Here is a 25,996-nt window from a genome sequence, read left to right on the forward strand (position 1 = left end):
TGTCAACTGTCACTTGACCTATTGCAAGTTTATTTCCTATTTAAGCTTAATACATAAAGATGTAGATGTAAACATTATCAGAATTACTATCCCAATTTTTGCATGTACTAAATAATTCTCTCTGCTAGCCACCACATCACGTCATTTTATCTAGGTCAGCAGCTGTTGTCTGTAATGGAGCCAGAATGCAAAAATGTTTGTGGACATTAGGGTTTAACGGTTTAAATAATCAGACCAGTCACAGCAGAGTAAAAGAAGGATTTTAGGTTTCTTTGGTGAAACAAAAGCAGGTATAAAAAGTTACAAAGGTTTTAGATTTTCATTCACAAAAAGAAAAAAAAACAGTCATTCACATTTTACACTATACACGTTATAATATAAATACAGGAATGTATTACTATGTGCATTGTATTGAAAGAGGGAAAAATTAAACTGTTTTGTGATATAAAGGTAGATGACATTTAATGCAGCAACCAAGGGAACTCTGTTAAAGACATTGTGTATGATTGTAGTTACTTGGTTCCTCCTAATTCATTTCTTCCAAACCAAAGGAGGTTTCAAGAAAAAGAACCCAACCAATGTAGAGAGCTCTAGCTCTATAGTCATTTGAAATAATTTGTGCCTTCTTTTCTATTTGCATTGTATTTGTTTGCTACTCTTCTCAAGGTTGTTCTAACTAAAACTGGGGAAGGACTCCTAAGTGCCTTCTTTCCATTACAGGCCTTTCTTCAAACATTAAATTAAGTGGAGAATGATTCAAGGTCATCTTAGCAGTTAGTTTATTCAAATAAAGGGGAGAAAACAGCGGGAAGAGAGAGAAATTTCAACACATATAGTCCACCTAACAGGAAGAAATATTCACACTATTTCTATCTATGCGCCCCTGGCTTAGGATGGGCAAACACCATTTGCTGAATGCTACACACTTTTCCACTTTCTTCATTACAAACACTTGATGCATTCTATCCATAACATTATTTAATCAGGGACAAAGTACCTAGATTATATGGTTCCAAATTGTAGAAGGGAAATATAAAGGATAACACTGCAAAAAACACTAGTATACTATGTCAATTTTTAGGTTTGGGGTGGAGGGGGGGCGGTGGAAATAACATCCAATAAATTAAATCAGTATGGCTTACTTCATTTATTTATGTATGCTTCACGGCTGCAGCATTCATACATGAACATTCAAAATTTTATAAAAGATTAAAATGGTTATATATACAAAATTTCTTTCTTTGAATGTGTGTTGTTTTAACAATCCCCCACCCACCAGAGCCCTAGTTCTATAGTCATTTGAAATAGTTTGATCTGTAACCTTGCAAGTTAGTGTTAGGAAAGCATTAAAAAGTAGACCTGGTTGAGTTAATAATTAGCACTTTTGACCCCTAAAAAAATGCGCCTGGTCATAAAAAAAAAAAAGTCCTCCATTCAGGCCTTTCTTGTAAGTGAAGAAGGAATGCAGCAAAAAGTTCCGTTTTGCAGTCCTTAGTTCCTTCGGGATCCCATCCACGAGCCTTCACCATCACAGGTGAGCTAACTCCACGAGGCTGAGGTGGTGCTGGCCGACAAGACTGTGTGTGTTAGTTGCCCAGAAAAGTTGTCCTCAGTCTTGCTTACAGTCAATGGGCAAATGAAACCATTTCCAGTCTAAACAAACTACAAAAAGCAGCGGAACCAATGATTAAAGACCTCGGAGGCTCCATAATCATCATTAAATATGCCTGAACTCAGTGTGACTTTTCATTTTATATACAGGATTAAAATCAACATTAAATCATCTTATTTACATTGCCATTGGTGCTGAAATTGAGCTTTTTAAATAGTACAGTAGGCTGGTATACATTATAAAATGGTCTGCACTGGAGGCAAATAGAAAACTAACGAAATTAGCTAGGCTGGAAATGGTTACTTTCTGCCCTTGTTTTCTTTCATTTGTTTGCTTTCTGTTTGAATGCCAATACTTTCATTCATCATGTTTTGGGAGCGCAGCAACCCAGAATGACTGGACAGTGATCCAAAAATCCAAACCAACTGATAATACTTTTCATGGTGAGAGGAAAGGCACAGGAAGTTAGGACTTTGGCTGAAATGATGAAAACCCATGTTCGCCATTTTAGGGCTCAGCGCCTTGACTCCTGCCACCTCCGGCTCCAGCGATGATCGTGTTTGGATGTGTTTATTGAATTGTCCTTTGCGGATGAGGAATTTTTAAAGTATTTCTTAGAATAAGTCCTTTGGTAGGCAGATGCTACATGGAAGAAAAGAAAGAAAGAAAGAAAACATAACAACATTACTTGCTCCATACCCTATACTGCTGATACCGTAGCCAAAAGGCGGATGGTTAGTGGTTGTTATAGCACGGTTGTCCATTCTTTCTAAGGTACCACTTACGGTTCATGCAGGTAATTTTAGGCATAGCCCATCTTCCATTTCCTAGACAACGGATAGTTGGAAGGTGGCGTTGAATGAAACCATCTTTGCAGTGATATCTAATCAGGGAGTTGATTTCATAACGAGGTTTCATCTTTCCAAAGGTCTTGGCATTTTCTACAACAGGGGGCTGGCCGCAAGCAACTAAAGAAAAAAATTGAGTTACTTTCAAATCATCTAACTATTTCAATTACAGTAAGAGACTCTTTTTGTCTTTTTTCCTCTTTATGGTCCCCAATCTAGAATCTTCATTAAATTGAATTTTTTCCAAAAAAAAATTGAAACATTGGGATTCTCTTCCAGGTTTAAATATCAGATTATGTCACCTAGAGTTGTATGTTATAAAAGAAACATAAGGCTAAGTGATCATATATTCATGTAGCCATCTGGTAGGGTCACTTTTCTGAAAATAATTTTAAGGCAGAAAATACCTGTCTCATGCCAACATGCAGCCTGTCAGAATTGTTTTATCACAGAGTATTTGTTTATTACCTACCTCCACTTGGAACAATAATGGATTTGTAAAAATTAATTATGACTGTAATCCCCTAAGAAAATAATATCATAGTTTCACAGACATTCATAAATACAACTATAACACCATCTACTGCCATGTAGGTTTATTTGTTCTTTCCTATGTATGGTAGAATGACCATAAATTGTACACCTATGCTTCTTTTATAGTAAAATGGAAAGCCCAAACCAAGTTTCATATACTAGCGACTATCCGAATGATACCAAATGACAAAGGTGAAAAAAATGATCAATTATAAATTCAGTGTACATGAATCTGTGCAATACTGACAGTTAGAAGTTGTTTTTGTGATTATGAGTAAAGCAACACACAGATTTCTTTTAAACCTATTTATATGTGATGAGTTAGTATAAAGCTAAAATTATTTACTGAGTATGGTATTGGCAGGGACAGACAAGTAGACCAGAAATAGACCCAGACACGTATGCTTAATATTTGACAGAGCAACATGGCAGAGCAGTAGGGGAACAGGCAGATTTTTCACTTGGACAATTGGGTGTCTGCATGGAAAAGAGTTTACTTAGTTTCCTACCTCAGAGAATGCATGGGAAATCAACTGTAGGGGGTTTAAATATATAATTTTAAAAGTAAGACTACATAATAATATAGAATATCTTGATGACTTTAAAGATAGTAAGGATTCTTAAGCCACAAAATAATTTTAACCACAAAGGAAAATGAAACAAAATGAAGAAGGCTATTCATCAAAAAATGCTATTAGGTAGGAGCAAAAAAGTTTAAAAGTTACAAACTGGGAGAAATTGCCAAGGGATTCATAACCAGAATATAAAAAAGAGCTCCTACAAATTAAAATATAAAGAAGTGACCAATTTTTAAAAAATAAGCTAAAGACATGAACAGGAACATCGCAAAAGAATAACTGTAAGTGACCTGGAAGTACATGAAAAGGTATGGAAGAAAAGGATCCATGAAGATGCAAATTAAACAAGAGAAAACATTTTATACCCACCATACTGGCAAAATTTCAAAGTCCAATAACATCAAATGTTGGAGAAGATGTGGAGTAACAGGATCTCTCACACATTGCGGGTGGGAATGCAAACTGATACAACCACTTTGGAAAATAATTTGGCATTTTCTAGAAAATGTGATGAGAATTATATCCTATGATTCATCAACTTCACTCCTGAAAAAATAGCCTATGAAAACTCATAAAAAGTCTACCAGGAACACGCTTATTGGCACATTGCTTATGATAGTGAAATATTGCCTATATCCCAAAGGTCCGCTGACAGAAGAATTGACACATAAAATGTTGTGGAGTCATACAACAAAATTCTATACAGCAGCAACAATTAAGAAATACACTTACATGCATCAACATGGATACATCTCACAAACATAATGCTGAACAAAAAAAGCAACACATGAAATACAAGCATTATAATCCCACTTACCTAAAGTTCAAAAATGTGCAAAACTAAAGCAATCTTTGTTTTTATGAATACAAGTAGTTATGAAAATACTGAAGAGAAAACTAAGAGCAAATGGATGGAATTAGAAGGAAATTACAGATGTTCCCAAATGAGTGTGGATAGTATGCATGGAAAAAAAAATCCAATGTATATGTTGTAATCCTTTGTTATAGGTATGTAATTAAAAGTAGAACTAGTTAAGTCGTTGTATTTAAAGATATCTATAATATCTGAATGGAGAAATAAGTAACTTTTATAAAAATCTGCAGACTTTTATAAAATTCCTAAGTCCAGAGGCTGATTAATAAAGGGCAACCCTAAATAAAAATCAGACAGTGGGGGGAGGTATAAGAATTAGCTCATTATTTTTTTTTTCTTTAATGAAGTAGAGTCAAGGTTTATAACTTTCCTTCCCTGTGGGAAAATGGAAACATAAGAGGACAGTGGTTCTCAACTTAGGGTACTTTGCTTCTTTCTCTCCCTCCCCAGGGACATTTGACAATGTCAGATACATTTATGATAGTCAGAAAAGCAGAGGAGGAGAAGGTGGAGTGGAGGAGAATGTGGAGCAGAGGAGAATGCTTCTGCTTTTAAAAAGACAGGGCACTCAGGTGATGCTAAACGCTCTACACCAGGCAGCCCTCCAAAAACCAAGAGTGATCTGGCCCCAAATGTCAGTAGTGCTGCTGTTGAGAAAACCTGCTTTAGGGAAAAAAACAAAAAACAAAAAACAAACAAACAAACAAAAACAGGAAATAAATGATTGTTTGTATCATAAAATGAAGAGCACAACCCCGGGGATTATTTGAAGATCAAGAAGGCAAACATGACATTTGGATAAAGACAAACAACTCATTAGACTTCTCACACTAGTGCAGGCAAAACAGCAAATACTTGATTTGTTGTTTTCACAAGTCTTATCACAGAAGTGCTAACATAAGGCGCATAGTCAGGAAAGCTGCTGATGCAGAAAGGCTATAGGAGTAGATGCTACTTCAGAGAAACACATAGCCACATAAGGGGTGACAGTGGAATTACAGCTGAGCTTTGTGTAGCTTACTCTTTCTTCTAACAGGATTTCTCATTATTGATTTTAAGTCTTTCTTGAAATATTTATAGAGTGTGTATTTTTTTAACTAGGTTATTTTATTTTCAAAAACAAATAAATCAAATGGATTTTATATTTTGCATTTGTGGTTTGCAGTCTTGCTTACAGTGGATACAAGTCTGGGTCTAGAGAGTAATTCTTCATGCATTAATACCATTATCAATTGCAAGCAGATTAGAAAATGTTTATGGAACTTTAGGAAGAAGTCGATATACAGTGTGTCTTAGAATTTAAACAAATTGGTCAATGATAAACACAACACACTTAAAAAGCAGCTTTCTTAATTGTATCTATTTAAAGTCAACTGAGCAATTTTCATTACAGAACTTACAGTCAAATGTGTTTATTTTATGATATCTTGAAGGTCTTCACTATACATACAGGGGCAAAGTTTTCTGTTCCATGGTTTTTAAGTATGCAATAAGCTTGTAAGGGGATGACTCAAAAACTCAAATGTTTACAGAGTCCAGGCAGTTGAAAATGAGGGAAAAACTGAATACCTATAGTGCTCTGGAGAATGAAGCCCCCAGGAACAAAAGGTGATGGGTTTCAGTTTCAAATCGTGGGTGAATTTGGACATGTGTAAAATGGTACCAGGTATTCTTAGAAAATCCAGATTATTTCATGATACATTCCAGTTTTAAAATGTTTACATTTAATAATAAATGTTTAATGCTTTCCTTATCACAATAAACCAGTCTTAATTATGCCCTTGGGCTGGCAGCTGTTATTCTCAAAGATACTGTCAGATCATTTTTCTATATTAATGCTATATTATAACCCCAAACACCTAAATTCGAAAGTAAAGCCATATTCAAATGAACTTCTCAACTATCTATTGAAAGAGTGAAATATTTCAGAATAGGAGATAATATATCAGACATATTCTGTTTGTGTCTTAAAGAAAGAGCTTAGTCTTCTGGAATTCACTTGATAATTGAAATGCAAATGAACTGTACATCATCAACGGGCTGATCATTACCTGTCCCTTTTTTGCAGGTGTAGGTGAGATGGTAATTGCAGGGAACGTCATTCCACTGGCCGTTCTCGTGCCATATGATCACAACACAATCTTCTCCAGCAGAAAAGAAGCTATCTGGCTGGTTAGGTCTCCAGTTCTCATATTGCTGTGAAAATGGAGGAGATCACAAATGAATTAGATTGGATTCAATAATTTCTGTTGAACCACTGTGCTGACATGATTCTGGTGTAATGAAAAAAGCTCTGAGTAGAAAAACAGGTATCTCAAAGTTTCTCTTGAACAAATGTGTATTCTTTCCTGTAGCAATGAGCTATATCTGAGGAATTTTTTTCTAGTAATCTTAGATTTCTAAATATATAATCAGTGCTTGATTTAAGAAATGTAATTGTTCTGTTAGAATTCATTCTAACAGCACTATTGGATGTTGACTAGAGGGGAAAAAACATAATCTTGTCACCCACATGAGCCCACACATTTTTATACATTTGTGACTGCATGACAGTGCAATGGAATATTTATTCTGCTTTTCTATTTTTAATCACCACAAAAAACCTTTCTTTGCTTTATTTAAATAACTGTTTTATCAAATTCACTTATTGATTTACAAATATTGTGGAAATATCTGCTCTATTTATTCTATTTTTTGTATAACCCAATATAACTATAACCCATTATTTTATATTTAGCTTTCATGGTTTACTCTCTTTCAGATGGATTCAACTTACAGTTCACTTTTGCTTTATGATCTAATCTAGAATTTATTATCTATAAGTAGGAACATATATATATATATAGATAGATAGATAAAAATGATATTTTTTATTATAATAGTTTATTTTTAATCATTTTGTGCATTTTTCCATTCTCAATTGTAATCACCAATTCACCCGTGTGCCATCACCATAGTCCAGTGCACTCCCCACTGCACCCCTGTAAAATGTCTCTGGTATACAGTTGTTCATTAGTATTAAAACTTTTAAAAATAAGCTAATAAATAAAAGATCCTACAAGTTACTCTAATAGCACCACTGTGAGGATCTTTATATCTCTGAAAAATGGGTAACAAGTAGGGCCCTCCCTAGTGGCGCAATGGGTTAAAGCACAGCACTACTAAGATAGCTGCAGCCACCTCGTGAATTCGATCCCAAGTCAGGGGGTGACCCATATGGTGCAGCAGGCCTCTCCTGACCCGCCTGCTGCTCCCTCCAGCAGTGCATTTCGTTGATCTGCCTGTTCTGCTCCCCACTCTGTCTCTGGTGAATCCTCTCGCTGCCCCTGCACCCCTGGCTTGTGCCCCAGTTCTATATGCATGAATTAATAAATCTTTTCCCAAAATGGGTAAGAAATATATGAGAGTATCTATATTTTTTCTTTAAAAATGTGGCTTTTAAGGCCTTTAAATATTGGTAACAAATTCAGTTTTTGATAAAATAATTTATAAGAAGAACCTAAGCTTGAAAACCTATGAGACTTTCTACTTTTCCTTCAATTTCTTGCTTAGCTTGTCTTTAAAGTCCTCCTTAATCATGTCAAAAATAAGAGCTAAGAGGAGGTCAGTGCTATGAAAAGAGTTTGAAGACTGTCAATACTAAAAAGAACCAAGGGAATGTTAATAAAGGTGTTCTTTTATTCTCGGTCACAGAATGAGGGGTGTTTTGTTTTGTTTCTTAAAAAAGATTTATTTATACACCCAGAGCTGGGATGTAGGTCAGAGGTGCAGAGAGGTGAGAGGGTTCAGCAGAGACAGAGTGGGGAGCAGAACAGGTCAACTGAGGAAGTCCACTGCTGAGGTGACAGCAGGGAGCAGTAGGCGAGACAGGAATGGTCTGCCATGCCACGTGGGTCAGCAACCCAGCCAGGGGTTGAACCCTGCTGTAGAGGCTGCCGGGCTCCATAGTGCTGAAACTTAACCCCTTGTTCCACCAGGGAAGACCCAGGGATGTTTTTACTTCTATGGAAGAAAACCTAATCCAGAAATAAGATGGATTTAAATCAAATTCAAGTAACCTCGGGATGGTCAAAATTTTTGACCATTGGGTACCACTTTTACCCTGATGACCCCGGGGAGATGCCCAGTGGACCATACTCATCAGTCTGCTGCCTCACTGTCTCCCTGCAGCCAGGCACTGACATTTGCTCTGAACTAGATTTCGACTTCTTTTTCTTCCTTTTCTTTGCTTACTTCCCTCCCCTTATCAGCTCTTACCACTACCCACCAAGTTTTCTCCTCCCTTCCACTCTCCTTTAATAGGTAATGGAACAAAACAGAGCTAAAAATGTCAAATTCAACCTGCTGTTACATAGTTGTCTTTAACAGATTAATTAAAGTTGGATAAAAAATTCTAAGAATAGAAATTCATTGATTTCGTCTATTTGTTTTCTCCATATACCACAAAGCAGCGAGATCACACAGTGTTTGTATTTCTCCATCTGGCTCATGTCACTCAGCATGATTAGAGCTTACCAGAAGGGAAGGGGGGAGCGGTCAAATCAGGATAAAGAGGACAAGTGAAGTAAAGGATGAAACAGAACTTATAGTGGTAAACTTGATGTTGTATATACACAAACCATTCCTCCATGAAGCGATTCCAGAGTTCCTCACATACTTAACTTGGATTTTGTAGTTTAATGCTTTCTAACTAATGTCTCATAGGAAACCAGTAAATGTTCTCAAGATGGAAAAAGTTCCAATATCTCTGAAATACCAGTTAACTCTCCAGTGTTCCCCTTCTTATCACCACCCATGCAGCCATTTCCACTCCTGCTTTAGTTTTTTTTTTTTTATAACACTTGCAACTTTCTAGTATCTTATATGAGTGCCATATATTTTTACTCCCCAGTAGAACCGAAAATCAGTAGGACAGAAATACAGGGTTATTTTGTTTGCTGCTCTATCTCCAGTGTCAGGAACTATGCTTGGCACTTTCTGACACAGTTTATAAATAGTTTGATATTTAGAAATAATGAACAGGGTGTTTTGCATTCTTCCTTGTCCACACCTACTCCTAATCAGAGATGTAGCTTGTTTCTAGCAAATGGCAAGGGAGAGAGGCAATGACATAGTCAGTGGAATCAATAACATTCTGGTATACTGCTCACAATATATATCACGAGTTTCAAAGTTTCTTCTAAAATTATATGCTTAAAAAATAGAAAAAGGAAGAAAATTTTGCATAAAATACTATTTAGATTTACATTATATGGAAACTGATCTGTAAAGTAAGTATATACTTAATGAATGATAGCATAGCCAGCAAATGGAGTATCATAAAACCATTATATTGCTTGTCTTTAAGGAATATAAGGAAATGGGAAAGAAGAGATAAGATTTTAAAGCAAAATACTAAAAATACACAGTAATCCAAATTTAACATATACTCCTCGATACAACGATATTCCGCGCGTGTGTGTGTGTGTGTGTGTGTGTGTGTGTGTAAAAGACCAAAAAGAAATTCAGGAAAATACTGTAATTGTTATCTCTGAGGAATATGAGACTGACAGATATCCCATTCCAAATTCTTAATGTCTCCCCACTTGCCTAGAGTGTGCATAATTTTTTTCTGATTAATAAAATGAAGTCTTTAAGATGATCAATTTAAACAGCTATCAGAAAGGATTTACTGATTTCTTGTCAAACCCTTTTTGGTTAGTTTTTGCTTTTTTTTTTTTTAATCAAGTTAATATTATGTATAACGCCGTGTATGATTCAGAGCTAAGATTCTGAATCTCACCACTTGATACATGTGTTATTGATCACACCCATAGTCCTCCCACAGTCCACTGTGTCCCCTTCCCACTTTCTCCCACCCTCCTCCTCTGCCATGAGCTAACTGCTTTCAACCGAATCTCAAATCTCATCTCAAATTTCCAAAGTTACTTGACAGTCATGTACTTTACAACTGACACTTCCTCCTGATCTGAACATCCATCTCAGGTCTACGCAGAAAGAAGGGTAGGCTTCCTTGCCACTGAGTGACTGTCAAGGCTTACACCACCCAGACTGAGACCTCTGGTAAAAGATTTAATTGCTTTTGGTGGGAATTACATTTGGTTTGTAACAGAGATTTAAAACGTGTGTTCTGTGTTGCTGCTTGGCAGAGCTATGGCTTAATGGTGCAGGACCAAATTTTAGGTCTGTGGTTTTTACAAGAATGTCTGATACCCACAGGCATGTCACACTATTACCTCATATCTGATAGTTCCATTGTGCAGATTTATTTTGGCTAGAATGCTTTGATTTTGCTCCACTTTATTGCCAAACTGACTTAGCAAAGGAAACCCCAGTTTTCTGAACAACTTTCTTTGTTTCCACTTGAATTCTGAACAGCTTTGCTTAATATCATTTGCAGGCAGAACACATACAAAAAAATAAATCTTGACTTTAGGTTTAATCACATACTTTCCCCGCCTAAGTTAGATGTTAGGAGGAAAATTCTTCTCAGGGAATGGACACATGAAAGGAGACTTTCTAATGTTCATCTTAGACCTATAGAATTTCATACCTACAAAAATTGGATGTTTGGGATGAGAAGGGAAAGACTCCCCACTCCCATCTGGATTTTCTTCCACTCATTTGGGATTATAAACAAGCATCTGGAATGACCTAACCTAGATCAACTGTCTTCCAGAATCATATGTGCAAAGTAGGAAGTATGCCAAAGCACCAGCATGACTTGGAGAAAATTAATTTTTATTCTCTTGAGATAAGAGGGCAAATAATGACATAAAGTACAAATAGTTGATGGTAGAGGAAAGCCAAATCAGAGATGAAATCTGAGACATGTTTTATACAGAACTTATATTTTATTGAGTATAATATTTTATACCAAGTATTAAACTGCTTAATACTGTGTGTTAAATGATACTTTATTCCAGAAACCAGTTCAATGACTGCCTCTCTATATGTGTTTCAAAAAAAGTGCAGAAAGACAACTATTTCAAATAAATTGGATTTAGTGACTTTTCAGTTATTGTTTTCTCTTTCTTTTCCCCTCAATTGCATTCAAGTAAGTCAGCTGCCAAAAGCATAAAATGATTGTAAAAATCCTAGCATCCATCCAACAGCTGTGCACATGAAAATTGTCTTCACAAACCAGAGAACTCATTTTGAACCAATTCTAATATTGAGTAGGGAAACGCAAGAGAAGAATGAAGTTATTCATCAAAATCTATCAAACTTTATGAATACTAAGGTTTTATTTTGTTCTAAATAATCTATATTTCACTGTAACGGAACTTTCTCTGCGTTAAATTAACATAAACAAGGAGAATTATCCTGCAGTTCTGCTGAAGCTCACAAGATTTCCTGATGCCAGCATTCTCCACCCACAGAGGGTGACCACAATCCCGCAGAGCTGAGAGGAAATTGACTAATTTTCTTATTTTTGGAGCGACTGAAGTGCTATTCTCTCCTTTCCAGGTCTTTGCAGATCTCTAACTTGATTCAATCAACACATGGGGGTGGGGCAAGTGTGTGGGTTTGGAATCCGGAAGTGGGATCTCTGCTTTGAGAGTTATCAGCCTTTTCCTTCACTCAGACAAGGTTTACATCCTTGCAAGGTGAGTTTCTGACTGCCTAGTGCCTAGGAGTCCCAATTGCCATGCTTTTATCCTTAAGACACACACACATGGCATGAGAGGTGATCGTAAAATCTAAGCAGGTAGGGCCCTCCCTGGTGGCGCAGCGGGTTAAAGCACAGCACAAAGAGGCTTAAGCCACTTCCACATGGGTTCGATCCCCGCCTGCCCTGGAGGAGATCCACATGGCGCCACAGACCTCTCCTGACCCGCCCGCTGCTCCCCTCAGCAGTGTACTTAGTGGATCTGCCTGTTCTGTACCCCACTCTGTCTCTGGTGAGTCCTCTCACCCTCCGCGTCTCTGGCCTGTACCCCAGTTTCTGTATGAATAAATAAATAAATCTTTAATAAAAAAAATCTAAGCAGGTAATTAGCATCAGATATAGGAAGGAAACATACTGATAAAAATGCAATATAACTAACTGACCTTTTCTCAAGCAAAGATGGATTAACTGATTGTTTTCTAAGATTAAAGAAGCATTATTTCCCAAACATCAAATATAGAAATAAACCAGAAGCTTTTGTCTTGCTTTAAAAAGAAAAGAATTTGGTGGGTTCAGCTTTGAACATTGCCTTCAGTTAAAGGAAGGAAATAGATTATCCAGTATTATTCAGTTATAACTGTGACAGTCACATCGCAGCTGGTCCTTGGGAGAAATATATATATGAGCAAATCAATTTATGATGAAATAATCAAAAGCTGGGTGGTAAAACTGAAACTGGAAAAAGGAATGTTCTTGAACCACAGAATGATTACTCATCTCACCAGGCAACATTCAAAAGTATTATTTGTTTTTTCACCTCAAGATCTTTTCAAATGTCTTTAAAGAAAATGTCAATTTAAGAGTCAAAAGATCTTTTCAAATGTCTTTAAAGAAAATGTCAATTTAAGAGTCTTCTCCTAAAGAAAGAATTTCCACAACATTAAAATCTGTTTATCATGATCTTAAAATTAAGAAATTTGAAAAAAAAAAAGCCTTATCAAAACTAGCCCTTCTCTGTAATATTCGACCTATTTCAAATTCTTTTCATTGACATTTTATGATTTCTTAACTTGGTTAAATAATCACAAAAAATAATCAACAGTTATGCTAGTTAGTTTTTTAAGGATTAGATATTCTGTTGAGAATCTTAGTCTCTTTTTCGCTCCACTGAAAAGAAAAATAATTCTCAGAGATACACTATAAAAGTAAAATTCATCTTTTTTTTTTTTTGGACTCATACATTTTAGGTTTACAGAGAGAGAAAAACAAATACAACAATTCTTGGTACTAAGAAAAGATGTATCTAAGACCTTTGGGATGCCCCTGTTCACACACTACCTCCTTCAATAAAGAAGCATCAGAATGATCAAATGGTCACAGAGGAAACCACAATAGATTCCTTGAGATAGGAAAATGAGTTGCCCAATAGAAAGGTAGTAGATGGAATAATTCTTTTACACTGGTCAACCACTATATACAGTTCAAAGGTGTGATTGAGCAAAAAGTCCAAATGATTTCATATTCTGGCTCTTCAGGGTCTTTCATGTATAGCGGAAGCTGCAAATACTGGATCTGCAGCTGCCTGTCTTCTATCCAGCCACATATTTACCTACAATTTCTCATGTAATAGACTCACCTTCTATTCAATAGGAAATTCACTATAAATTAAATCATCTTAATGGCCAATTAAAGGCTCTGTGTTTGGGAACTATTAAAGATTTTGTCAAACACATTTAAACAATTACACACAGTCCATTGATAGAAACCCTTTTGACATTTATCCAGTGAAGCCATTCTATGACATAATATATTATTGTTATTGTTGGGAGGATTTACTAAAGTTTCAGGCTCTAATTGGAAAAGTTTTTCCATGAACAGTTCACTCACTACTCTCCACCTAACTCTGCCTCCCCACAAATACTGCTAATTTAATCCTCTGTAAAACATTTTCAAAAGAACACCAAAAAGCTCCTCTACATTTAGATACCATGGAAAGTAGCCAGGAAAACTTTCCACTGACTTCTATTACTGCGTGTAAAGTGAAAGGGAAGCTACAAGGAAACTAGCTTGCCTCCTCTCAGATCAGACTGACTCTCGGGGCCAGCTTCACACACTCGAGTTTGTGAAAAATAGTTCACATTTATCTTTCAGGCCCACAATGTAATGCATTCTGTTAGAATTTTTTAACTTAAAGTTAGAGGAAATTAACTCACAGAGACTATTATTCCTGCATAGATCTAAGTGGATTTCTGGGAATGTGGAGTTTTAAAATGCAAAACACAGTGCAGTCACTAGATGGTGATCTCCATCCGTCATTTCATTACAATTAACTAAGTCAGTTAACAAAACGGAATTAAGGATAAAAAAAAAATCATGGTTATTTAGCCCATGAGACAGATTGAAGGATTGATAATCTGTGCTATGTCTTCTCACTTTTGTGAGGGAAAACATGAAGGGAACACTTGTCTGGAAAGTGGACCCTCAGCTAAACAGTTACTGCCTTCTGTGCTGGTATAGGCCATTATACCTAAGATGAATTTTCTATCTGACTAAAATATTCACCTACAATGGTTTATTATTTTTCTCCATTTGGTCTTTAAAATTATCAGATTGTTTACATCAGTTGTAAAATTGTATGAAATACAAAACCAGTCTCTACCTAAAATCCTTAAAAATAGAGCAGATCATAAACAACTATGCAATGTGATTCACAGTTAGCTTGTTTTTAGGTAAATCTTATCTAGATGAGCTATAAAAACATGACACCACTACTAAAAACAGACTTTTCTGTGAGCAAACTCTTTTATCACCTTGGACTGGTAAGTGCCACCACTGTTCTCTAAAGCTACAAATAAAATCCTCCAAACACAGTTGATTCCAAGAGTAAGCAGATTCCACCAAAGCAAACTCCCAATAGCAAATACTTTCCCCAGAAGACAGCTTACCCATTGGAAACGCATGCTTAAAGAAAGCACCTTTTCACTCAAGGAGGTCCTCAGAGAAACCTCTTTGAGTTACCTCCAGTCTTTCATAAACAAGTCAAACGATTATCTGAATGGCTATAAGAACTACTTATTACACAAATCAAAACATTTGGTAACTTTAAAATGCCTGTTTCCCCCCCTAAAAGACTCTGGTACACAATAGGCATTTGTTTGCAGTGTGTGTTGGGGGGGTTACATTTAACTTTGTGTGTTTGTTTTTAACTTGTTGGGGCAAAGGACCTCCCAGCAAGGTAGAGATACACTCCCTTGGGGTCCTTGCACTTGCTTAAGGTTCATCTGGTCTGGTTGCGTCCTTATTTATTTATGTTTTAAGGGAGGTAGAGTTTGCTGTTGTGTTTTACTTGCATAGGGCCACTTGCTGACTGAATACCAAGGAAAAGAGCAGCTTTGTTTTAAAGGAGAAAGAGACGATTGTTTTGGTGTCAGTACCCTAGGCTGGCAGCCTGGAGTCTGGATCCCACAAACATGAATATGCTGAAGGGAAGAAAAACTAACTTGGGGTCTCCTGATAGTTGTGAAAGTGGCAATATGCCCATTATTTTCCTAGCTGGCAAATCTCCTTTCAGGACAGACAATCTGCCAGCTTTTGCATCCAGCACTAATCTTGTGTAATAGCTGAGCTCACTGCCCTACAAAGCAGTAATTATCAACAGCATTTTCCGAAAGATGTGAGTTAGTTACTCCCACTGTGAGACCACTTGAAGATGGGGGGCCTCAGGCAGAGCCCCACAGAACCACTTGCATTTAATCCCTACTGTGAATGGTGCCAGTGGGTTCCTTTACCCAAGCCTGTTTGCACAAGACTGCAGTCAGGAAGTGCTAAGGATCGAAATGCAAAGTGAAACTGCTAAATCCATTCATTTTTTGGGGGGGGGAGGTGAGGGGGGGGTCTTCCCATGCATTACCTTAAACTAGGTATTTTAAAGTTTCACAGAGCTGTTGGGAAAGCATCTGTGAAAAGGAACTAATGTTTTCCTTTTCTTTTTTCTTTTAATAATCCCGTCAATTATCAGTTTATTCTCCAGTGATGTGTAAGTGCTTTTTATCCAGCTGTTGGGTCTGTCACTAGTTATCTACATCCAAGCAAAGCAAGGTGGAGATAAGGTTTTGTGCTCAAAAGTTCTAGTGTGACTCACTATATTTCACATGTGGAATCAGAAGAGCCAGTTCTTGGTTTCAAATCAAATGATCTGCTACAAAAGTAAAAGTTTTCATTAAGGGCTCAGTGGTCTTTTGCAGGAAAAAAAAAAAAAAAAACCCTGAGAATTCTTCCACTCATGAGTAATGTGTTAAAAGATGAGGAAATAGCATATGTTTTTCTTGGCTTTTGGGCTCACATAATGAAGCCTGTGAGGTTTAACCTAATTAAATTACTGTTGATACGCAGTGTGACTTGTTCACAGAGAAGTGGCATTCCACTTGGAGCTAAAAGCACACCACAGCAGACACACATTCATCTGCAAATACTTCATAGCCATTTTCTAAGATTTTCAGGTTAAACAAAAGTAAAATGCAAGTTTTTAGGTGGGGGCTTTGTTTTGCATTTTGCTTTCTGCTAAATCCTGTACCAAGCCTTTAAATGAGCAGAAACCTACAAACAAATCTGGAAAACAACAGGAATTAGTTAATAATCCTGATTCTCTTTTCAATGTCCAAGACATCTGGGAGAGGCAGGAGGATGGGACCTTTGTGTTTAGAAAGGGTCATAGTGATACATTGCTGTAGAAAAAGAATAATGGTTTATGGCCTGCAATTTGTTGCTCCTTTCCTCTAACCCTTTTAAGTGTCTCTTCCTGGGTTAAGAGCTATTTCTTTATTGTTTCTACCTTTTTCTAAGCTGCTTTTTCTCACATACTTTGCTTGACAGACTGATGTGTTTATTTATGAAAGAAGAAAAGGGGCCCCTGGATTTAAAGTTAAATCTGACTCTTCCTGTTGAATTAACTCTAACCAGGAGGGCCAGTGAGAAACCAAATTCTAACTAAGCCGGGTTGCCAATGCTGGACCATGCTCAGCAAAATGAAAAATAAAGCTCAACATTCACTTGTCTTCCAGAAATATGTTTAAAAGAAGATTTGTTTTTAAGTACAACAGGCTATTATTCTTTTATATCTATAGCATACTATCAAGGTCAAGATGAGATGATTAGGGCTACAACAGAAGATATTTATAGGTATGTGACTTAATAACTTGTTTGAAAACTTTCTGACCAGATTTAGACAAGTGCCGAGGGGAGAATGTCTCCCACTCTCTTCTCCAAAAAGTACCCCAAAGTGAGAGAAGGAGGAAGCCGGACCTCTTCCCAGGAAGCTGACAAGCTAGTACCCTCTCAGGGGTTGACATGAATTGAGGATAAAGAAAGAGACAACTGAGATAAAAATGTGACAAGAGAATTAGAAACGTTATTTTAAATGTATAAGAAAAAAAATTGTTTCTTTTGCCAAACAAATCAAACTTTCTTAAAAACTCCTCCACACATTAAAATGAGAACTAGATTGTTAATTCTGTTCAATCCTCAGCCTCTGGACAAGATTATTGAGGGTAACATTTTCGTTTGAGATAACTGTGTCTGATTTATTGGAGCAGCTGATTCCTAAAGGTGCTGAGCAAGTGGGGAGAGAAAAAAAAAAAGAGTATTACACTCTGTAGAGAATCTCTCTGATAAGAATTTATTTCTGGGGATCAGAGAGAGGAGACCACCTCTCTGGTAACAGTTTTAAATTTTTCTGGTCTACAGATTGAACTTATTTAAAGATTATTTATTTATGCACAAAACATCTGGGATGTAGGCCAGAGGTACAGAAGAGTAAGAGGATCCAACAGAGACAGAGTGGGGACCATGTGGACTGACTGAAATACATTGCTTAGGGGAGCAGCCGGCAAGCTGGGAGAAGTCTGCTGTGCCATGTGAGTCACCTTCCTGGCCAGATACGAAATTCAGGCTGCAGTGCTGCCAATAGCTTCATAGTGCTGAGATATAACCACTTGGTTGTAAGCAGAGAGGCCTCTGGTCCACAGATTGATTATAAACCATTGTTGGGAAGGATGTATTAAAAAATAGTAAGCCTAAGTTACTGACCGGCTTCTAATATCTCCCTAAGTATACTGTTTGATTTACACACCACAGTCTGCAGTTGAAAAGAAAGTTGTGAAAATGAGTTTGTTAAGAAGTATCTAGAGAAACACAAAAGGATTCCAAAAAGTTCCCTGATATCTGGTTCCTTCTGTGTCAGAAAGAACATACTTGAACAGGGGATGAATAAAGGAAACTCTGCCCAATCGTAGGCAATCAACTCATCCTTGATCAAGCAGTCTATAAAAAAACAAGATAATAATAAGGAGTAGCATTTCTTCTGCTTGTTTCTATACATTTTTGGATTCAACATTGTTTTTTTAAGTCATTTTTCTTCAGGAAATGTATTAACAGAATATGTGCTTATTTTAAAAAATAATCCCTCTTCAAAGCTATGAATATTTGTTGGTTTCCTAAAGCCTCATGGGAATTTTGTAACTAAAGAACTCAAACCCACAGGAGAAGGCAGAGGCTGAAGTCTGCTTTCCATGTATTTTTCCTGAGTTTATCACAAAAGTATTTTTGGCGCAGCTATGGACAAAGTATCATCATTTCTGGTAAAAGCACCTGTTTTCTTTTGGGTTAAGAACTTTTGTAAGGTGCATAATGCTCAGCTATGTACTTCTTGCTTCTGAGTAACAATTTTATTCTTTTTACCATATTTGTAAATCCACATATTATTTCTTTAACAGTTTTCATTCTGATGTAACTTTGAATTTTGAATAGATATAGATAAATAAGAGATTCAGCCAAAGGACCCAACTGGTCATTTCAAGAAATAGAGAGAGATGTTTCAGCAATATGTGGCTATTGACTACCGTCCAAAAAATAAATATTATTTATCAGTGTTTGTCAACCACTCTGGGAAGTGCTGAAAAATTAGAGGCAAACATCAATCCCTGGCCCAGTAAGCTCAGTTTCAGGAAATGAACCACACTAGGGCCTAGGGTTCCAGGAGAGGAGGCCACTGAGGACAGACAGAGGAAGGCCTCTGCGTCACCTCCAGCTAGGAAGACATTCTGGAAGGAGACTGGTGGCTCAGCAAAGTATTTAAACAAATGCTAACTCAATGAAGAGGCAAGAAGCAAGAATATTCCAAGTGGTAGGGCAAATATATACAAAGGTCCACAAGTGAAATATCATGGCTTATTCCAGAAACTGAGATAGCTGAGATAATTTTGTTACAGAACAGGCAAACATAACTGCTGGGCTTGAAAAGCAACACTAATGAGGAGAATGCTATGCTAAAGGCAAAAGGAAGCCTTGGAACAAAGTTAGGAAGGGTTTAACAAGAGTACAAAGCAAAGGAGAGAAGATTTGTAGGTCTGGAAAACAGAGTTAACACTTCAGGCTAGTCATTCATTTAACAATAGGTTAAAGAAAGAACTAAAAAGTCAGCTAATAGTAGAGAAGCTAGATAAGAAATGTTTGTTTAAGTTGGCTAGCTTTCATGCATATTTAACTTAGATGGATGGTTTAACTTAGTGTCTTTGAAGACATTACCTGGGTGACAAGCAAAGTAATTCATTATTGAGGTTATTTGTCAGGACTTCTAACAAAACCATGCAGCATTTCCCTAGTAGAGATCAATAATCCAGTTAAAGAATAACTGGTTGGTAGAAAACAAAATGATAAAATGAAATGTGACTAGTTAGTAGAAAATCAAGTGACACAGCAAAAACTGAAATATGTGAAGAGAAAATAACCTTAATACAAATTGTTAAGAGTAAGGCTACACCCATTTTTATTCATGGGTACACTTTGGCTAAATTTTTCAGGGAACCACTCCTTACAAGTAATATAAGTATTTTAATATCTAATAAAACCTAGAATTAGGCTGTTTGGTAATGATATAACTTTAGTAATGATTTTGATTTATGGGATTGATATGTTTAGATCTGTATAGATATATTTAGATATGGTAATATTGCAGAGTTAATAATGTGAAATAAACCAGACCGAATCTGAATAAGAGCAATTTAAATAACTTGACCAAATAACCTCATTTATTTAGCAAACGAGCATTAATTGAATTCGTTCAGCTATAAACCATGTCTCAAACACGACAATACTATAAGACAAGTTCATGGAAAGCCAAGCTTAGTCATTTTAATAAAAGAAATGATTCAAATTGACACCTAATGTGAATGTGCTTCTTTTACCAAACTGCAAGACTGAAAAATGAAAGATAATATATAGTGACTATCAAAGGTCCTTTTTGCTTTAACACTGTCCTACCTACCTCCCAAGAAGAATAATCTCTAATAAATCTTTCTGACACAAAATGGGGGCAGGGAAAGGGGAAAGTCTAAAATATAAACAAAGTCCTTCAAGTTGCAAGCTGTCAAGTTAACACCACTTCCAAGTGTAAGCAGATACCGTTTTCCCACATGAAAAGTTTACTGTGAGGAATATTTTCAAAAGCAAGACACTTGGAGTAAACAGTGGAACAAAGGAGAACTATTTTATTCAAAAGCTTGAGCACATGTGGAACCTGTTAAGGGGATGGTGCCTGTATAAAGAACTACAAAGCCCTTACGAGACACCTAGGCTGCCTTGGAGAGGAAGGATAGAGGAAAGAGTGGTTAGATAAGGAGACAAATGGGCCAAAGATCAGTCAGATGGCAGATGGTCGTTTCTGTTCCAAAATGTTCAAAGTTAAGGGCCACTCCTTAGCATGCTTTATTTCATACAAAGAGAGAATTAAGAAGAAACCAAAGGTCTGTCAGAGATCTTTTCTGGATTTACTTGTGTCATTTTTTGGCTTGTTTGTGTAACTCATTTGCCATGTCTTCCAACTGAGGTCCTCACTTGGAGCTCTCTTCCTAAGGTTCAGTTAAAAGAGGATTAATTAAGGGCCCTCCCTGGTGGCGCAGTGGGTTAAAGCACAGCACTAAGAAGCTTAAGCCACTTCCTCATGAGTTTGATCCCTGCCTGCCCTGGAGGTGACCCACATGGTGTGGCAGACCTCTCCTGACCTGCCCGCTGCTCCCCTCAGCAGTTCTTCACCAGTCAGCCTGTCTCTGGCTGACTCTCCACTGCCTCTGGTGAATCCTCTCACTGCCCCCGCACCTCTGGCCTGTACCCCAATTCTGTAATGCATAAATAAATAAATCTTTTAAAAGAGTGGATTAATTAAGAATTAGATTCTTTTCATTTTATAGTTAGGGAATTTCTCTCCCTCTGAGGAAAGACGAGATTTCTTTTTGGACAAAGTACAATGCTTACTTATTTACCTTGTTCAGGACTAGCCTAGACAGTGAACATGGTATATAGGTATATATATCTATATACATTTCTATATCTATATCTATACCTATACATTTCATCCTCCATTAAAAATTAGTGGACACAGAATAAAAAGCAAAACTGTTGAGATGGTTTGCTTTGCATAGTGGACTCATGACATCTGATGAGTCAGGTTCACCTGAATAGCACCTGACAAGGAAGATAAATTCCCTAAGATACTTTACTGATCCCACACCACTACCACAAACAAGACAATAATCTAATCTGTGTCATTAACCAAGCTCACAGGAAGTATAAGACCTTATTCTAGACTCAGTGAGAAACAAAAAGCAAGTAACAGAACCATTCCTTGAAGAGTTGTACCACCCCTGGGGAAACCAGGATAAACATCTAGTTACAGAAAAACTCCAAAAATCAATTCTACAACAACCAAGGAAAGACTGAAACCTTTCTGGGACTTGGCCCTGCCCCATCAGTCTGCAACAAATGACAGACTTTCCATGTTTTTCACCTGATCAAATGCAGCTATTTCAGGCTCAGGGCCAGAGCAGGCACCCGGCCAACAGGTATACTTTGAAATGAGCTGCAGGTGGGGTAAGGCAACAAGAAGTGCCAACAAAATAGGCCAAGTCCTTAACATTCCAGCTTCTGTAACAGTCAGCAGTTCAGAGGTCTTGTGCTTTTCACTAGGCCATTTCTATGAGTAAGTTTGTAGAGGGAGGACTTAAAAAAGTCCTTTTTAATGTTTATGTCTCCTTATAAGTTAAATGAATAAAGACAAAAATGTCTATCCTCAATTACAGTTAATATGGAAAAACTTACACCACACAAGCACTTCTAACAGACTAAAACTATTTCCCGGAAATAATTATACATTTCAGCAAAATGAAAACATACAGAGACAGCGATTACAGATGCACCATCCAGCCAGGACACATGGACAAAAGAATACTCCTCCAAGGGGCATGATATGTACATGCCTTCTGGACTAGAATTTATGGACAATCCACTTTCCCCATTGTCCTGCACCTTGCCAACGGACCTACTTCATGCACTCAAATGACAAATAAATTTGATTAATTATGAGATGTAAGGAAAGAGCACAGACAAACCAGGATGTATTCTGGAGTTGCAAATGACAAAAGACACTAAAGGATACTCTAAAGGGAAACTCCTCTTAAAGACATGGAGGTTCCAGGGTTTTCTCCGGTAGTGCAACGGGTTAGGATGCAGCATTGCAAGCTAGCCGCAGCTGCTTCAGTACAATCTGGATCCCCCAACCCGGAGGTGACCCACATGGCGTGGCAGACCTCTCCTGACCTGCCCGCTGCTCCCCTCAGCAGTGCACTTTGTCGATCTGCCTGTTCTGCTCCCCACTCTATTTCTGGTGAATCTTCTACCGCCCCTGCAACCTCTGGCCTGTACCCCAATTCTGTACCTATAAATAAATCTTTAAAAAAAACCCTCATGTTCTTTAAAATATGATTGTGGGGAATAAACACATGCACACTTCTTAGTATAAAGATGGATACAGAGCAGAAATCATTTGTCAGTGGGAAAGAGCACAGCGTGCTTTCTTGAACACAAGAGAATGTCCAAATGCAGTGATTGCTTAAGCAGCCATCTATGATGAACTTCATATTTTGCCAAGTTCATTAAATCTAGATGACTGGCTGTTAGCTATAAAATTCAAGCATCTTGTAATTCACGCCCAAAAAGAGCTAAAAACTGTTCCATTTTTACTTTCATTTGTCTAATTTAGAATTTAATTTACACTTAACATCTAGCCCAGTGGATCCCAGACTTGCACTTTAGAATCACCTAAGATACTTGGATATTTAGCTTTAATGAATCTGGCCTGAGGCCAAGGCACCAGTTGTTTAATTACATCCCCAAGGAGTTCCTAAAACAGTCAGTGCCTAGAATCAGGAAGACAGCCAATTTCTAAAGAAATAGATGCACATATTTGCTACTGGAAGCTCAATTTCACCTGTCCTACCAAATAAATTTTCTCCAACCTACTCAATGTTGTGACCATATTCCAAGTCACTCCTTTCTGTAGAAAAATACTGAAACCCAGATAAGTATCTGCAGAGTTTGAAGGGTAGAAAGGACAAGAGCATCACTCAACACCCTTTTTAAGGTGGATAAATGAGCACTTTTACCTGGATGAAAAGGAGTCATGAGTATAGCAAATTTCCAGTAGAGTTAATTAAGAAAGTATAGATTGAAGCACTTTTCTCTTACATTTCTTTGTTCTTTGAAGCAATAAAAAGCAAAGATAACAATCTGAAAGACAAACTGGAGCTAATTCAGTGGATTATGCACTTTTTCTTTTGAATGGAAATCTGATTGGTACCCTCTCCTCTTTTATTTATTTTACTTAAACATACAAGAGTTGGGGTGCAGGCCAGAGATGCAGGGGGGTCTGAGAAGATTCACCAAAGACAGAGTGGGGAGCAGAATAGGAAGATTGACTGAGATACACTGCTGAGAGGAACAGCGGACAAGACAGGAGTGGACTGCTGAGACATATGTGGGTCAGCTCCCTGGCCGGGGATCAAACTTGTACTGCAGTGGCTGGAAATAGCTTGATAGTGCTAAGACTGAATCCCTTGTGACAACAGGCCCCCTTTCTTTAAGATTTTAAGGAGAGTCATGGGTAGTTGCATGAGTTCTCATATAAGTCTACTCTAACGTCCCTCTATTTTACTGAATGACCCTCAACAAGTCACTTGTCTGGTTTCCAATTTATGTACCTCTGTAATATGCAAAGGGTGCCCTAGGTCCTCGAATCGATATCACTTTCATTAGAAACTTACCAGGGTGCTGCCATCGGTCCAACGGAAGTCATGTTCAAACATCTTGTCGTTGAGGCCTATCCACTGGTAATCATGGCCCAGACCTAAGGGATGGGAAACAGCATATAGTTTTATTTCCTCTCCCACTAAATATAATTTCATGACAGTTATTTTTAAAGTGAATCATGTATTCCCTTTTCTGACTGGAGTTTTGTTTAATTGCTCATAAAAATCTCTCTTTTGTTCTTCTGCCCAATGTACTTTAAATTAAAATGCTAATTTGCAAATACTGTGAACTTTTATCAAATGTAAACAAAAATTTCCTAGCAGTTTAGCTAATTAAGTATTTTTTCCATTTTCAATCATGATTGTAACTTCGCATTTATTTTTTGATTATCTATGCTGTTGGCAAAAATTCAGTAGCCCAATAGAATGGGACAGGTCTTAGCCATGTAAGCTTCATATGCTTCTTCTCAAAGCATTTTAAGCAGTAAACACCCAGACCAAACTATTCTGCAAAAAATCACCCTCAAAATAATTACCGTTGCTATGAGATGAGTCATTGGCAACAATACTGGGCAAAAAAGTTCAATGAATCTCTATCCAGATTGCAAGTTAATAATCAACTTCTAAAATAAAGCAGGAATCATGAGAAACTCTGTAATAAAGCATCATGCAATGTTTCATGAGGAAAATTTTTTACATAAAAGCTTGCTATGTTCCCCTTTGCAGTATAGTTTGAGTAATTAAACTGCTCCAGGATTCAGTTTTATTGCTTTCAGTCTCCAACTAGTCATGTCCATAATAAAAAGTCTACTTCCTATGGTCTAAAAACAATTAGAAGTTTGCATAAGACTAATTTTGCAGAGGATAAGCTTAGGGTATTCTTAACAATTTTAATTAGCTGGACAAAAATAATTGAAAGTGATTTCTCATTAACTTTAAACAACACATGTCCATGTGCAAAATAGAGACCCACAAAGTAACCATGAGAACAATTAGACTGAAACATAAGAAGTGGCCATTTTGTAATTTGATCTAAAAAAATAATAATACTCTTCCAGCAATTTCTTACAATTCAACCTGATGCAAGGTTTCACCTGTGACTGCTGGCTTAGGTTCTGGCTGGCTGAAAGCTTCCCGAGTGGGGCGGGACTCATATATGAGGAGTGATTCCAAGTCAAGGACAGTAGAGGGGTTTAGATGTATAGCTGAAAACGTTACTTCTTTGCAGTTAATGTTAAAATTAAGAAGGTGATGAGAAGGAATGGACCTTCAATAAACCATGTGTCTTTGGTACATACGGTTCACAAACATTTGTTCTTCATGAGAGAGAATGCTGGCGAGATGGGCACCCTGCAGACGGCATTCGCGTTCCGCAGCGTCCCACGTGCGGCGATGGGCAAAGTATTTGTAGCACTGCCCTTGAAATTTGTGCCAGCCGTAGTCACAAGTCTCCGTGTCTAGGAGGAAACCAAGGCTTCATTAAGTTCACCAACATGATTCAGATTTGATCATCATTTGCAGTGTTAATAGAAGACCCGGGACAATATCAAGGCAGTGTCCCTGAAGTAGCTGAGTAAGAGACTTTGGTCACACTGACCAAGAGATTACACTAAAGGGAGCCCAACTGCTTCCTGCAGTGTGGGTGGCCCTATATCTTTTGGGCTGAAAAGGCAGTATCTAACTGTAATTTCCTTGATTAAAGCCAGTTTCAGCAGGAGAGATAAATGGAAGAAAGGCCAGTCAAACCTGGACCTTGTAGTCAGTCTCTTGACTTAATGAGGGAAGCCATTCAGGCTAATTCCTC

General features: G+C 37.3%; 1 protein-coding gene across 1 annotated transcript in view; it reads right to left on the reverse strand.

Moving 5' to 3' along the window:
• Positions 1 to 416: 416 nt before the first annotated feature.
• The window catches only part of VCAN (versican), a 91,326-nt gene continuing 65,746 nt past the window's right edge, over positions 417 to 25,996 (reverse strand). The window contains exons 10-14 of the mRNA XM_004678428.2: positions 25,491 to 25,649; positions 24,208 to 24,290; positions 6,498 to 6,642; positions 2,398 to 2,580; positions 417 to 2,254 (exon numbers count right to left, since the gene is read on the reverse strand). Of these exons, the coding sequence (XP_004678485.1) occupies positions 2,127 to 2,254; positions 2,398 to 2,580; positions 6,498 to 6,642; positions 24,208 to 24,290; positions 25,491 to 25,649 (698 nt within the window). The 3' untranslated portion in view covers positions 417 to 2,126. The remainder of the gene's footprint in view (positions 2,255 to 2,397; positions 2,581 to 6,497; positions 6,643 to 24,207; positions 24,291 to 25,490; positions 25,650 to 25,996) is intronic.

The sequence above is a fragment of the Condylura cristata genome, unplaced genomic scaffold (assembly GCF_000260355.1).
Source record: "Condylura cristata isolate star-nosed mole 26May11 unplaced genomic scaffold, ConCri1.0 scaffold00007, whole genome shotgun sequence".
Lineage (NCBI taxonomy): Eukaryota > Metazoa > Chordata > Mammalia > Eulipotyphla > Talpidae > Condylura > Condylura cristata.